This window comes from Lepisosteus platostomus, chromosome 2 (assembly GCF_059453375.1).
Source record: "Lepisosteus platostomus isolate fLepPlt1 chromosome 2, fLepPlt1.hap1, whole genome shotgun sequence".
Lineage (NCBI taxonomy): Eukaryota > Metazoa > Chordata > Actinopteri > Semionotiformes > Lepisosteidae > Lepisosteus > Lepisosteus platostomus.
Window position 1 is genome coordinate 2,816,121 of NC_142612.1, and position 16,248 is coordinate 2,832,368.

The following is a 16,248-nucleotide window of genomic DNA, read 5'->3' on the forward strand; positions in this document are numbered from 1 at the left end:
AAAAAAAAAAAACGTATATTTCTGAGATTCCTTGTGATCAATGAGGTCACTTCTGTTAGTACAGTTCCCGCAGGATATTTTAAGGTCAAACCCTGAATGATATTTGAAGATCAGTTCCACAGTCTGTCACTTTGTTGACTTATGAAAGACTTAGTGTGTTGATGTTGTTTCGAAAGGTTTATTCAGTATTCAGTCGGAGATAGATTCAGGCTTCATCGTCAACTCTGCAGCGGATGAAACTGGGGGCACACCCATACTGTTTGCTACAGCGTGAGCCTTTTGTCTGTTTCTCCTTCTGGGTCCTTCTACAAACACACACTTACTGTACGTGCATGTAACAGTGCCTAGTGCTTTCCATTCTAATTTGTATCATCTTCTCTTCTGGATCCACATCTCACTGATGCCATAAAAGCTTTCCTCATTAAAGCATGTGGTCAGACTGAAGCCACTCCACCCCACACCAGAGCTGTCCCCAGGATGAGGGAAAGGAAAGATTCAGTTTTCTCACAGCCAGAACAGGCTGGGTAGGTGTAACAAGGGCTCTGGTCAGAAAGGTTCTGAATCTGGTGACGGCTCAGTGGTGGTCAGGCACTCTTCACTGCTGGGAGGCTCCAGGCACACTACTTGCTCTCCAGCAACATTGAAGACTCACGCTATATGCTACAGTTAACCCTACCCAGCACTGAGACTGCTGCATGGGGTCAAGGGGTCGCACAGTGTCCTCAGGCAACGTTTAGAACGTTTCTGAAGTCGGGTTACGTGAGTTTGTGCTTTTCCTAATTTCATTCCTACATGCACACACATTTGTAGAATCTCTTGCCTCTTGGAGTGTTCTAAGAGTGATATCTATTCATCCATCCATCCACTTTCTAACCTGCATTATCCAGTACAGGGTTAGGGGGAGCTGAGCCTGGGCAAGCTGTGGCGCGAGGCAGGGTACTCCTTGGACGGGACCCAGTCCATTGCAGGGCAGACACACACACACTCACACCAGGGCCAGTGGCGCAAATAACTAATGCGCATAAAAGGCCATGATTTGCATAAAAAGGTAAAGACGATGCAGATCACTCACTGACTGCATTCAATGCACCATGTAATTAAAACTATTATTGAAAGAAGTTTATATCAAATATACAGATGAAGGTGATGAAGTTCCACAAGCAAATCAGAAAGTTCACAGAATAGTCAACTTTTAGACAGTTTCCTTAATATGTGGAGCTTCATAACAGGTGTTCCAGAGGTTCCAGAGGTCAGATCCTTATCTTTGCATGGAGTTTGTATGTTCTCCCTGTGTTCACAAGGATTTCCTCCAGCAGCTCCAGTTTCCTCCCACAGTCTAAAGACATTTAGGTTAAATTCCTTTTGGAAAACCAGGCACTGGCACGAGTGTGAGTGTGATTGTGTTTGTGTCTGCGTGTGTCCTGTGATGGACTGGTGTCCCATCCAGGGTGTATCCTGCCTTGTGCTTGTTGCATGCTGGGACAGGCTCTAGCTCCTCCAAAACTCTGTACTGGATAAGCGGGAAGAAAACTGACAGATGGATGATGTAAGTAGTGAGCAGGGAGGGTCCTGAGTGGCCTTACTAGTAAACAAGCTTGTTCAGATCACAGCTGAGCCCTGTAGTTCAGACAGTGGTCATAGCTTAGCTCTGGCCTGGACTCTGCAAACAGTGATCCACACTTGGCTGAGAACCACTGAGACTGGGTGGGTGTGAGTCAGCCAGAACATCCCCAAAATGTCTGTGAGCCTGCAGTGTGATCATGAAGGGCACAGTCAGCCCTTCAGCTGATGGACTGTGGAACTGTGGCGTGAAAAGTGGCAGATGGTGCTAACATGCAGGGATGTTGGAGGAGGGCATGCAGCAAAAAGCCAGGTTGATTAACTATACAACACAGTACATCTAGAGAATCCACATTAAAAAAATTAAAAATATAGTGAAAATTTGTGATTTTGCAGAGTTTAATGTTCTAAGAAACTGTAGCTGAGGAGTCAACACCCAGGGAGTGGTGCTTGTCATAGAATTGTCTTTGAACAGTTATTGTGGCAGAGACCCTCTTCGGCACTGAGCTGGTGAGAGAAGGAAGGCATCTGGAGACAGGTGCAGACTGAAGTGGGGCCACTCTGGCTGTGGGTGTCACTGCACAGAGGCAGCATTTTTACCGCAGTTCCACTCTTCACCCCACATGTGGCACAGCTTCCTTTTCAGATTCACCGGCTAGAAATGGAGAGGAATCCACACACAGATGGGCAGCAGTGAGTGCATGCTCTCCTGAAATCTTAAGAGCGGGACTTTCACCTGTATTAGTAGAGTTTCAATTTAGCCTGGATAAAGATGCTGGGTAAAGTTTTTGATGCAACTTTAAACATTCATTCAAGCTGAGGTGCATTACCAATCAGTGCATCAATCAATCAATCAATCAAATAATGAGCGCTTTAGACAACAACATCTACAGCACTGATTTAAGATCCAGTCATGTCCTCCAAAAGAATCCGTTGAAAGCGAATTGTATAAAAATGGGGAGGCAGTGCACTAAGAGAAGCAGAAAGCAGAAAGGTACACACAGAGAGGGCAAGGTCATCACGGAGAGGCCCCGTCTTGGCAGCATGAGGGAGGGTGACATTGCACAAGGACGGAGCCAAGCGCGCAGTGTGGCTGTCCCTTCCGTATCGCAGCTGAGCACAGTCTCATGACCCTGAGCTGCCAGGAGACAAGAGGAACTGACCTGGCAGGCTTGCCTTCCCAGAATCCTCCGAGAGGAGAGTCAAGCAGGTGGACTGCAAGACGTGGAGCCATTTACCAAACAATGAGTGACCCGTAAGAGTAATGTTGGTACTCTAAGACTGTTGCAAAAGAGTGTTAATTTACGCTTGGAAATTTGGGAACAAACAGACCCTGAGAGCCAGACAACATGTCTGGCTGTGAAATGGCTCACTTGTCAATGAGGAAAGAAAGCATGTGCTGTTTAAAAGTCATTAAACCTTTTACAACTTGCTGACATTCACTGAATTACATAATGCCTCCGTCCTGTCATACATTCAGCTTTTGATATTAAGAAAATACAGTGATTTTACTTCTTCACAAATAAGAATGTGAATAAAGTCTGCTGAAAAATAAATGCCCCAGATTAAGGGCAAGGATTTGAATATGTGTACTTGATAGGAAAGAAGTGAGATCTGAACGCTTTTTACTGATGTTTGGATTAGTAATGACAATAATATAAGCAAAAATTGTGTGGAAGACAAATTAAAGAGATTCTATAGAGAGTATCTCCATGTAATGAAATCGGGATATTAAAGCTACATTTTCTAGATAAATAATGTAGCAGGAAAAATACTTTTAAAAGGATTTAATGTTTAACTATATTCAAAAAAGCTGGGATTCTTTCTTGGGAATGTCCTACATGAAAAATTTCATTTCTTTAAAAAACAATTAACTTCACAAATATATCTATTCTAAAACAAAACTATTCACATCTCCTTAGGGCGACGGGACATAACTCCTTAAATGAGTGCATACTACACTGAAACTTCACAAGTTCATGTTTTTAAGCAGTTTATGAAATGTACATTTCATTTTCTTCTGATAAACGTCAAGATCGATAATAGCTTCTTGTGTCTCATCTCTTTTTAATGATAACATTATAAAATATCAGAGGGTGCTGATGGAACTGCTCTGTTACTCAGCAGGACAGGAAACGCAGAGGTCGTCAGAGCGGAGAGTCCAGTCTGCTCCAGTGTGTCCAAAGGGTTGACTTGTTGTGCTGGGAGCAGACAGAGCCAGGTCCACACAGTGTGACACTTCAAGGCACAGGAGAGACACGAGTCACATCTTCCCTGCACTGGGATCCTGCAGCTACAGCGGGGACAGGGGTGACAGACCCCACACGGATGCGGAGCAGTGACCTCAAAGACCTTCATGCTGGAGGGACATGGACACTGTGGAGATCTGCACTGCTTGAGCGGACACAGACACACGTCCAGCAAGCAAACGTCAACGCAGAGGCTGAAGCACACAAAGCATTGAGGTGCAGCGGTGTGCGCTGACAGCGGTTCAGGTTGTAAAGAGACTCTTGGACCTCTTGCTGTGTCCTTATTTAAGGCTATCCCAGCTGCAGTCCTTGTCTTTGCATATGCAAATAGTTAGGAACGTGCAGCTGAGGCGTGGCAGTGGCCTTGCGTCCCAATGCAACACACACCACGGTGAGTAAGTTCAGGTTGGGGTGCTGCTTCAGGAACGGCGGGGTTCAGGGACACAGCACCCCGGCTCCCGTCAGCATCTCGAAGTGAAGCAGCGAGCAGCTCGAGACAAGACCGCTCCACAGCGAACTTCCGCAGCGAGGGGAAACCCTCTAAGGTCACCAGAGGCCACAGAGCTGGGAAGCTCCTCAGGAGGGTGGAACTCCCAGGAAACGTCATTGCCAGCAGCGGGAAGTGTTTAAATCTTCACCAACAGGCTGGTGTGATCTTGAGCTCTGCTTTGATTGGTGAATCCCGACCTGGGGAAATGAAATATGGCTGCTTGGATGGATATGCTTTGCTCTTAATCAAGGACACCACCAGGCCAGAAGAAACTGAAAGAATGTGCAGGATACAGCCGCACGGGGAGGCAGGCGTTCCTGCGCCGGAGGCAGAGCTGGAGGCCGCCTGTGAGCGGTGAGCTCCAGTAGCTGTCAACAGCAGGGAGAGAGACCAGAATGGAGGCTAAAAACAGACAGCGAGCTATTTATAGGTCTGTAATCAGCAAACAAATTCACACCAGTGGGAGCTCAAATAGTTTTGCCCTGGTGTTTGTTTCGAGACAGCGGGGAGTATTTTATGGGGGTTCACTGGGGAACTGGCTGGGTTCCCACCAGAGTCGGCGCGTGCCGGAGTGGTACCGTACGTGTGCAGCAGGGCACTCTCTGAGGAGCACAGCGGCGTCCCACCACAGCCAGAGCGCTGGGCTGGTCTTCTGGGGGAGGGCAGGCGGTGGGAAGGTGTGAAATCACAGCCCCATTCTGGCCAAAGTACCTGCTCCCCGCGGTGATACGTTATCAGCAGTTTCTCACTTCTTCAGACAGGAAGCACATCTTTCAAAGGCCTACCGATGCACTGCGATTTCTAATTCAGTCTGCCCCTTCAACGTTTATTCAGGCTTTTCAGTGTACTGCAAATAAAAGTTTTATCAGCAGCCAGCATTAGCTCGTTGTGGCAGTACTAGCGCTGCATGTAGTTATAAGGCCCTTATTTGCATGCGACTGTGGTATTGTGGTATTGTGGTATCGCAGAGTGAGCAGCCTTACCTCATTACACACTACTGGATCAGCTGTCTGCAGCCTCTGAGAAAGTTTGGTCTGCAGCGACAATCGCCTTCAAGGCTTCGAAATAACAGTTGCGTTGTTTGTCTGATATCGAATTGTCTTAAACTTAAAAAAAAATAGCTAGACGGTCCTATCTCATGGATGTTTTCCTTTCTCTAAGAAACTTGAACTGGTGCCCGGTTCCGAATTTGATTCAGTCTTTGAGGCTGGCTCTCGTAGGTCACTACATTAGCACAGAGAGGTAGTTATTTGGCCCTGGCCACAGGGTTGTTTTGCATTGCTCTTCTTCACTCATAATAATAACTCCTCACACTTATATAGCGCTTTTCCGGACACTCCACTCACAGTGCTTTACAGGTAATGGGGATCCCCTCCACCACCCCCAGTGTGCAGCCCCACCTGGATGATGTGATGCAGTCAAAGTGCACCAGAACGCTCCCCACACACCAGCTCTCAGTTGGGGGGAGAGCAGAGTGATGAAGCCAGTTCAGAGAGGGGGATTATTAGGAGGCCATGATTGGTAAGGGCCAATGGGAAATTTGGCCAGGACACCGGGGTAACACCCCTACTCTTTTCGAGAAACGCCCTGGGATTTTTAATGACCACAGAGAATCAGGTCCTCGGTTTTGCATCTCATCCAAAGGACGGTGCCTTTTTACAGTATAGTCTCCCCATCACCATACTGGGCATTAGGACCCACACAGAGTGCAGGGCGAGCGCCCCCTGCTGGCCCTACTAACACCTCTTCCAGCAACAATCTTAGCTTTCCCAGGAGTCTCCCATCCAGGTACAGACCAGGCTTATACTTCTGGGATAAACTCCGGGTTGGAAACTCCATGTTAAGATTTATGAGCCCTCCTGTAGTAATAGTTTTGTGTGGCACTTGGCCAGCGCTGTTCCCCAAACTGGAAGGGCTGGTGGGAATCACTGGTGCTCCCCATCGTGGTCTTTCGATAGTTTCGAGGATCTCAATGGTGAGTCCAGGGCCTAACATCTCTGGGCAGTGGAGTAGTGTCCTTGGATCCAGGGGAACATCAGGAACTAAGATGACCAAATGACAGTGAGAGCAGAACAGGAAAGGACCTGAGCAGCTTACACATTTCTTTATGCTCGCTATCAAACGTTTCTGAAGCACAGCTGTCAATCAGCAGTTTTAATGACAGTGACCACAGTCCCAGGTTTAATTTGAAGCACAGGTGTGTGTGTGTGATACAGCTACCTGCTTTTCAACAGAGGCCTTGGAAATACACTGTCCTCTTATTTTAAAGTGAGGGTGTTTTAATACCCTGGAGCAATGGAACATTAAAAACTCATCTGCACTATTACTACTCTATGATTATATAGTGTATCTCTTAATAGGAATATCTGTAGCCATTAATTAAAATGGCAGAACGTGGATCAGTACGTCATTAAAAGGAGACAAGCGTGCCAGGAAGGTAGTGAATCTTAAAAGACCAGTGCAATTTGAAGAAAAAAGGGACAAACTGTGTATCCTACACAGATCGTGATACAGATATTCTCAGCGCGTTTTATCCTGCAGTATATTCCTTGAGGATTTGTTTTCTTTAAAGACGTATGTTGGAATCTGGGAAAATAGGCGGCATTTTAAAAGTAGATTTGCAAAAGGACTGGATGTGCGGCCGTGAAAGCAGGCAAGCGACACCCACTGTCTCCCCGTCTTCCGCCTGGGACGTCCCTCTCCGGGATAGGTCGTCCTGAATTCAGTTTAATCCTCCCCCAACACCTCTCCGGCAAGAGGGGTTTTTCAAACCAGGTTCCCAAAGTCAAAGAGCACTGTGATAAGGAGGCGTGACCACCGGTCTTGTCAGAACTGTCGTATCGGCTTTGAGGAGCGACGCGGATTTCTAAAAACTCTGGGACAGGAGGCTGTTTCAGACGCAGGAAGTGCGCAGCGAAATGTGTAAAGGTTTATGAATCCATCTCGTAACAGAAGAACGAAAAAATCCGTAAAATACCAGTAATTTTGTTCTTTTATTCTTCTCTTTTTTTTCGGTCCCCAGCCACAATGCATGCATTGAAAGACCAACACTCCCCCCACCACCACCACCACCAAAAAAAAGTGCAGTTGTCATCCATTCCTCTGCTCCCGCAGCTGGACACTTTGTTGTTTTATAATTAAATGGCGACATTAGTTCATATCATGTGATCGAAAAGGATTCATCACACATTAGAGGGCCTAATCACTGCCCATAGTCTCACTTTCACGTTTTTCACTGGCATATCCTACTTGACCCTGCTTAGCACAGCACTTTCATTATGCTGGCTGAAAAAGCAAGGGATTGAACAGAAACAAAAACCCCAGGGGCGAAAGCTGTTTTCACGCTCACAGCTGTGTGTCCCGGGCCGTTATAGCTTTAGATGAATGGCACAGGTTTTGGAGTCTGGCCAACCCTATCAGGAGAAAAAAAAAAGGCCTTTTAAAAAAAAAAGTTGTTTTACACCTGCATCAACAGCCACAAAATAGTAATTTTGAAAGAAATGTATATTATTTCCGTTCGATTCTTGGGTGGCGTTTTTTTGGGGGGGGGGTTTAATGTATAAACCCAGGAAAAGACTCGTTCTTTAAAAATAAAAGTCTAAATCCAAATTAATCATTTGGATGGTTCCAAAACGGTTTCATTATCCTGAAAGTTCTGACTTTTGAAAGTTTTGAAACCACTTGCAAGTGAGGTGATAAAGCCCGTACAGCTTTCTAGATACTAGCCATCTCGTCAGGGATGATGGTCATCAGGCCCTGAAACTTCAGGGTGAAGAGAAGATGCAGAACCTGTCTAGTTACACCCCAGAGCTCCAGCATTGACAGTCCCAGGGGGAAGCCCTCTACTTGGACAATACACCCTTTCTTTGCTGCCAGAGGACTTTGCTGTGTACAGAGAAAGGCATTTTTGTTGTTCTGAAGGCCTCCTTATACTCAGGAGTCTGGAAGCCCGTTTCCTGGAACAAGCTACATCATTTCTAAAAGGACGACACACTTTACCTTCCTCGTGTTCACGTTTGCTGGACATGCCCTGGAACACGAGTGGTTTCTGTGTGGCTTGTGTGACCTCTGTGCATCTCTGACCGAGGTCCCGCCGAGCCCAGATCTTTCAGGCTGTGCGTGTGTTGAACAGTGGCTGAAGATCATTGATTCAATTAAACAGTTGGGAAATGGGCAGGGAGGACAACTAGGAGACAATGCTGCTCTGTGGGACGAGCATCAGACACTCCTAACGCCTGCAGTTTTACTCAGGTCAATTTACTCAGGTCAAACATTTTAGGTTGGCAAACAGCAGGTCTAGATGTTAAACAGCTCTTCATTCTGATGTAAAAAGGTTGGCGATTGTATGCATTGAAAATGGGATTTCTTTTACATACTAGATGGGACATAGCACCAAGGTACCCCAATTGGCAGGTTGGAGGTTACTGTTTTCGTGGACTTTGAGATGCCCATTTTGTATACCGTATTACTCCTAGATTTTATTTTTTAAACTACAGCGGCCAGCTGTATTGCCGCACGTTCTTTATATTTCACACAATAAGCAAAAATGTGGTTACATCAACCTTTCATTGTGTGCAGAATAATGTCATTCTGTTTTTTCTGTGCTCGGCTAACTGTACACCTGATCACATGATTGTCTCAGACACCTCTCACAAAAGAATAAAAGCTTAACTTTGGTCTATGTCACCTCACTGTCAATGTGCTGGTTTTTTTTGCAGCTTGTAAAAACATAACAAAAAAGCCATCATCACTAGCTCAAAGGTTACTGTAGAATTAACCCTCAGCTCGGCAAAGGGGAGATTTGTAGATCCACCAGTTACACAAGTAGCGAGTGGTATTTCCTTGGAGCAAGCTGTATAAATTAAATAGTGCCAATTGATTTATGCAACTGACTTATAATTGTTTCTGCACCTACTCATTTGCATTACAGATGTTTTAGGGTGGTTTTAATTTCTGCATTAAAAACACCCTGGTTCAAGGGCAAAGAACATATGACCAATTCCTGATGACCAGACACAGGTGGGGATGACAATGCACCGGAGTCTCCCAGCGAGCATTTTTTCCCTCCTCCATAAGCAGGGGTTCGATCTGATGACCAGATCTGAAACTAAGATGTTGGTAGAGTTAATATCAATTATAAATCCCTATTTACTCTATAGGAAATCTGAAAAACTGAAATCGCTTGGCCTGTGTTTAACGACGTTGGCCGGAACTGGATTGCAGAAGCACAGCAGTGACTGGGACTGGTCCGGGGTCTCGAGTCTCAGCTCCACAGTGCCCCCTGTGGCCCGGCCAGGCGTGCGCAGACTCACGACGCTGTGGGAGGGATATGCCCCTCTGCAGCCCAGTTGTGTTGAAAGTTGAGTGGCTCAGACATGGGAAGATGAAGAGGGGTGGAAAGTGTTCATGCAGGGATAGACTTAAGGGAAAACTCTGAAGGATTTTGCAAAACAAACGTATGATGGACAGACACCAGGCCTCATGCAGCTCGCACAGGCGAGAAACAAGTCGGGGAAGGAATTCAACTGCATTTTTTAAAAACTGAAGAGTGGCTTAAGATTACCTTTGCATAACTTGTAGTCTGCTCATGTTGCACCCTTTACAACGTTGGAACATACCTGCACTGCATTCTCATGCTACACAGGGAAACAAAGATGGGCACAGATCTCAAGAATCAGCCTTGCCATCAATCAATCAATGCCAGCAGCCATATCACCCTGCAACTCACAACTGGCAGCCCAATGAAGCTCAGCAGGTGTGAGCCTGGTCAGTACCAGGATGGGAGACCTCCTGGAAAAAACTAAGGTTGCTGCTTAAAGAGGTGTTAGTGGGACCAGCAGGGGGCGCGCACTCTGCAGTCCACCTGTGTCCTAATGCCCCAGTATAGTGACAGGGACACTATACTGTAAAGAGGCGCCGTCCTTCAGATGAGCCGTAAAACCGAGGTCCTGACTCTCTGTGGTCATTAAAAATCCCAGGATATTTCTCGAAAAGAGTAGAGGTGTAACCCCGGTGTCCTGGCAAAATTTCCCATTGGCCCTTACCAGTCATGGCCTCCATCTATGAACTGGCTTCATTACTCTGCTCTCCTCCCCACTGATAGCTGATGTGTGGTGAGCATTCTGGTGCACTATGGCTGCTGTCGCATCATCCAGGTGGGGCTGCACATTGGTGGTGGTGGAGGGGAGTCCCCATTCCCTGTAAAGTGCTTTGAGTGGAGTGTCCAGAAAAGCGCTATATAAGTGTAAGGAATTATTATTAATAATCTTTACTTCAGCGCACAATAAAAGAAACAAAAACATGGTACACATAGATGGCTGACACCTCCAGTATATGCAGTTTTATCCTGAAACAGACGGCCTAAAACAAAAGTTTCACAGCTAACAAAAATCGCTTAAAAACACTGCAACCGGAATTTACCGGGTTTAGGAAAAAGCAAACCGCATAGTGGGGTAAACAAACATCGCATCTCTTCTGCTTCGCCCTTTCAGCTCCCCGGGGCTCGTACGGGTCTCGCCGGACGGGCCCGGGTCCGTCCCTCTCTCCCTCGCCGTCAGCTGCAGGGATCCCTGACCGACAGACCCGGCGGGTCACCTGGCCGCCCGGCGCGCCGAGCCGCGGAGGGCGGAACCAGGCGTAGACTGGACGACGCGTCTCCACCTCCAGGCGCAGAAGGTAGCAAAAGATTCCGCCCACAAGAGCAGCGCTATTCCGCACGGCCCGGGGGAACGGGCCCTACCCAGCCGCTCAGCCGGAAAGACGAGCGCCGCCTGGCTGTCCTGGGCGTAGCGCCACTGCGCCTGGTCTGGAACGGGGGTGTCTCCCACGTGGCGGAGGGAAAAACGGAACACAGAAATCGCACTAAAAAATAAAGGGTGACAGAACAGACACCCAGCACCACACCGTGACCCTTCCTGTGATAAAGTAGCGCAAAGGAGCACCAGCCGACCGAGGTACAAGAACATAAGGCTTCCTCATAACTTCAGGAAAAAAAATGTAGGTTACAACAGGATACATTAAGGTAAAAGTATTTGTCAAAAAAACACTAAATATCGGTGAAGCCATGTGAAATAAATACAAAGTCAGGATGGCAAAACAAAAACTATGTATTATATACACAGCTCCATCACAGGGATGCACAAGTCATACATGCACTGCAACGTCTGTAAAAAAAAAAAACCCACAAATGTAAATCTCAAAAGAAAAAAATAATTCATTGATCCACATGCACTTTGAAGTTTTCATAGAAATAAAAACGAGCTTATTGACTGACTGAGTTCAATGCACGGTTCTTTCACCTTACTACCGAGACCGAAGGCAGCAAGAGGTGATGAACTGCACCTCCAAATGTGAATTAAGACGCCAAACTGAGGAGCTACCGCCACATGCAAATAGTGACATGGGGAGATCAGAAGGTTGACCGACATGTCAATGTAAAAAAAAAACTTAAATGACACTAAAAACTTAAATATAGCACTTAAAAATAAAACAGGAAAAGACAAATCTCATACATATAATGATGACAGCACACAAACAACTGACCCCCATAGGTTCTGTATCTTGGTACACATTCACATTATGAAGCAGCTACAATCTCATGACAGTTTCCGATACTCACCAGAACTGCTTAACAAAGAACTCTTTTATCCCCCAGACGTCTTTAATACTGCTAGAGTAAAGACTATCACATTATCTCTCTAGCGGGAACTGTCCAGGAAAACAAAAGCCCTGTTTTTCAGAGAGAAAGAGGGAGAGACTTTTACGCTGTAGTTGCAGCCATATTTAATGCTTTTAGTCGGGAGGGGAGTGGAGGCAGAAAGAAGCTACACATGGCACATTCTCATCCAGTAAATGTAAAAAGTTACAAATAAACCTAATTAATAAATACAGTTTTTAAAAGGCTTCAGTAAGGAGAATTAAGTATGCTAAAATCATTACGGATAACACAAAGTTCTCCCTTGCTTTAAAAAAATATTTACAGATCTTTACCCAATCTGGGCATAATGCTACATGTGAATGGAGCTGAGATATTGTATAGAATTTCCCTAAGAAAGTAAAGCAGCACGTCTTTCTAATGCTGTTGATTCTGGCTTGAGTCACAAGAGTCCTGGGCTTTTAATCGCTGTCGTCCTCCGGTTCCGACGCGTCTTCCTCGTTGTAAATCTCCTTGATGAGCAGAATACGGGCGAGAATGTTCTCCAAGGTGCTTCTTTCCAAAGGTGTAGTGCTGTACCACAACGGGCTCTCCGGACAACTGGAACTTTCGGGTTTCATATAAAACGTGTCTGTTCTCTGTTTAAGACTTCCTGGACTGGAAAAAGAAGAAAAAAAAAGCCGTAACATATTAATTCATCTTAAAGTAAAATACCTTCGCTATGCAGTTACGGCCCTACCTCCATAGTATTCTAAAAGTGTCATGGTGTGAAAAACACCTAACCAGAACCTCTTAAGAAACCTTTAAAACTTGATGTTACCTTTAGCATTATTTTCCATCTTTTGCAAACACACTGTATATGTTATCCTCTTAAAAATACAAAGTTAAGAGAATAAAAATCAAACAACAGTATCATTCTCTATGATATTCACAGTCCATGTAAGTTTCATTAGCTTTCAGTTCTCCAACTCTAAAAGACTCTTTTAACATTTCTTCCTTATTGTCCAACACAAAAAGGAAGAGACCACTTTCTTTCCAGTTTCTAAACGAAACATCAAGTTGCCACATAAAAGAAAAAATATTGGGCTTCAAAACCACCATTATTCACAAGTCTAAACTTACAAGGCGGCCTGTACATTGTTGGGATCTAGACTTGGGTTTTTCCCAGTTCTGTCGGAGCACCGACCAGTTAAATGGATCCCAAGAGGCACCAGGAGTAAAGACACAATATTAGGCCACTTGGGTCAGGTCACCTCACTACCGACGATGACGGCACACTGCCCGAGTTGTCATCAGCTGGCCAGGTTTGTCCTGGAAAACCAGCAAACCCTGTGACTTTCCAGACACCTGGGTACTTGTGGCACGCGAATTCCCACAGGCCCCTGCAGCTGGGGCAGCACGTTTATGCCTCCTTGCCCTTCCCAGCAGCACTGCAGCGGCCGCCCGAACAGCCAACGTACGACTTCCGATTGCAAGGTAAAAACGGAGCAGGTCTCGTCACTCGATGCCACCAGAAACAACACACGTGCACCACAGTGGAACACGCTCCCAGGACGCTAATGGACGAGTCAAAGCACGATCAAGATGCAGCGATGTAAGCTCTGGGTGACTCACTAGGACGCATCGGCTCCTTTCTGTGGTCAGCAAAACCCAGCTGGCAATGAATATGGTTTCCAGCGTTTTCTCTGTGCTCGTTTATCCCTTTGACAGCAGAAGCAGGAAGGAGAAGCCGGGACTGATCAGCAGCTGACTAGCTGAGAGTGCAGCCAGCTGGTCCACTCCTGCCCATGGGGGGGCGCTACAGTGACCTCCGGCTTTTGCGCCAGCCCTGTCTGTAGTTGCAGACCAAACCCATTTCAATTTTCTACTTCTGGCCCATTTAAAAAAAAACAAAATCGCCTTCAGCTCTCAAAAAAGACGGGACGGGATGCATAACTGGGCGTCGCCCCGTCCCGCCTGGCGAGTCTCGGCCCCGTTGTCCTTGTTTGCGACCCACACACCGCTGGGGGACGACAGCGGCTCACATGGGAAGAGCCTTCCAGACAGACAGGCGGGAGAAACGGCAGCGGTGGGCTGTTTGTGGGAATGTGAGCGACTCACCATTTCGAGAGGTAGAGCTCGTACAGCTGGCGCTCGTGCGCTCTGACCGGGCAGCGCGACCCGCGGCCCGAGCCCTCTCCCGGGTCGCAGTCCGGGTCCCCGTCCTCCTCCCTGCGCTTCCTCTTCCGAGACGCCCCCTTTTCTGCTCCCGCGGCCGGGGGAAAGGAGAAGACAGGGTCAGGCGGCGGACCGGCGCTGGCTTTGCTCGCCGATGTGCGGCTCTCTCCTGCGCACTTCCTGCAACATCGGCATCCGCACGGCCACATTTCTGAGCCTCATACCGCGGTGCTCGCGGCCTACGACTGCTGGCGCCGTCAAAGGGCAGAGGCCCAGAGGTTGACCAGCGAGCAGTCTGTCATGAATCTGTACAGATTAAACAAGTCTGATGTCTGCGACGCGTTACTGCCACCAGACTCTACTCGTACTCCTCCCTGCTCGAGGGCCGATACCGAGGTTGCGCCCAATCCATCAGCTGAAGGGGCTAGGGAATGGGCTGGCAAGACTTAATGAAAAGATGATCCTATCGTTTTCCTCAATGTTTGACGGGGGTGAGGATGAGGTCTGATCAACCCTTTGAAATGCTGAAAAATTAACTTTCTGGACTTTCTCCAGAAACATCACACAAAAACCCTGAAAATGCAATAAAAATACCCGCGACTGGCATTCTCAGTGGAAACCTCACATTTGCAAACTTACATTTTCAGCCTAAGGAAATACACCACCGGTGTTAAAAAAAGAGTAGATGGACCAAATGAATTCTTTCTGGGCTTGTACTGTGAGGGTTCCCTCACCTGGTGTGCAAAAAACTCTTCTAAAGAAATCTTAAATGTCTAGGCTCAAGAGGATTCAATATATCAAACCTTAGGTGCAGGTACACTTTTCTAGGATTACTAAAACACGCCTGGAACGCTTTTGTGCGTTTTCAGTTCTAGTGCTGCAGGTTACGACCTGTCGGTCTTCTGTTCCGGATTACCTAGGTCATCTTCGAAGATGGAAGGTATGTGAACGCGGACAGCTGATTCTTTCGAGTGAGGGCTTTTCTTCCACTGTCTGTAAACGTTCACAAAGGACAGCCTCAAGTGTTGCTCCACTGTTCTTAAGCCAAAATACTTAGTGTTAAAATAGACCAGAGTGCACAGCAAAACCATGGGCGAATGGTCTCCAAATTGTTTACTACTCCACAAGTACTGCTCCTCAATTCTGCAGAATAAGGAACCTGCAAGATAAGAAACAACTGCTTAGGACGTTCAGTATGGGACAGGTTTGGGGAAGGGGGGTGGGTGGGGGGTACTCTCGCCAGCTTTATCAGGAATAATCTTGCACTTCACTTGACAAAACTGCCCTCCACCACAAAGATCTCCAAGAAACTCATAGATGCCGTCAGACCTGACTGATGTGACACGATCACTCAGGGGAACACAATACCATTGAATTGCTTGCATTTCTGTAAATGGGTAAACCATCAACAGTCTTGTTTTCAATTGTTACTAGGGTACAAAATGTGAAACGTTTGATATAAAAATGACTAAATTGTGCAGGAATAAAAATTACTTCTATACGCTATATAACCATCCTTGACTTACAAATGGTTCCCATTACACATTAAAACCTTTCGATTTCCCCTGGAGGTTTAGAAACATGACCAAAAGTTACATTTTACCTTAACAGAGCACTGAATTGTCAAAGCAAGAACATGACCGTTAGTTTTTAATACAGTTAACAAGCTGAATAAGATGTAAAGATTCTAAGAATCGCTGGTGCACTGAGGAACTATTGTGATGCTATAGAAAGATGGCGTCTTCCCTTCAGCTACAGTTGCAGTAAAAATCTCCTTGTACTTGTGAAAAACAGGTATGAAAACACACGCTTCATTCAGATACAAATCCTAAACCGGGTGTTCACACAATCGAGGGATGGGTGTACTGGTACAGGCCGTGGTTGAGTAACAGTAGAATAAAACTGCTTAGGCTGCCAAAACACACATGTAATACTGTCGGCTTTGTCATGAGCTGTTCAAGCTTAAATCAGCATGAAGTAAAAGGTTTGTTTTTAATACAGAATGAAATCTGCAACTCCGACACAGTATGTAGAACGTAAAACAAAATATGCTGACAAGCAAAGAACAGAATGTAGGTCAAAGAGACCTTGGTGATAGAGACCTACACATGGTTATCACAGCACTGCCTTGTGAAGAA

General features: G+C 46.3%; 1 protein-coding gene across 6 annotated transcripts in view; it reads right to left on the minus strand.

The window, feature by feature from the left end:
* Positions 1–11,387: 11,387 nt before the first annotated feature.
* zmym2 (zinc finger, MYM-type 2) overlaps positions 11,388–16,248 on the minus strand; it is a 31,967-nt gene continuing 27,106 nt past the window's right edge. For all 6 annotated transcript variants that reach the window (XM_088645381.1, XM_088645371.1, XM_088645412.1 and 3 more), the window contains exons 21-23: positions 15,027–15,269; positions 14,054–14,195; positions 11,388–12,610 (exon numbers count right to left, since the gene is read on the minus strand). In XM_088645381.1, the coding sequence (XP_088501507.1) occupies positions 12,415–12,610; positions 14,054–14,195; positions 15,027–15,269 (581 nt within the window). In that variant the 3' untranslated portion in view covers positions 11,388–12,414. The remainder of the gene's footprint in view (positions 12,611–14,053; positions 14,196–15,026; positions 15,270–16,248) is intronic.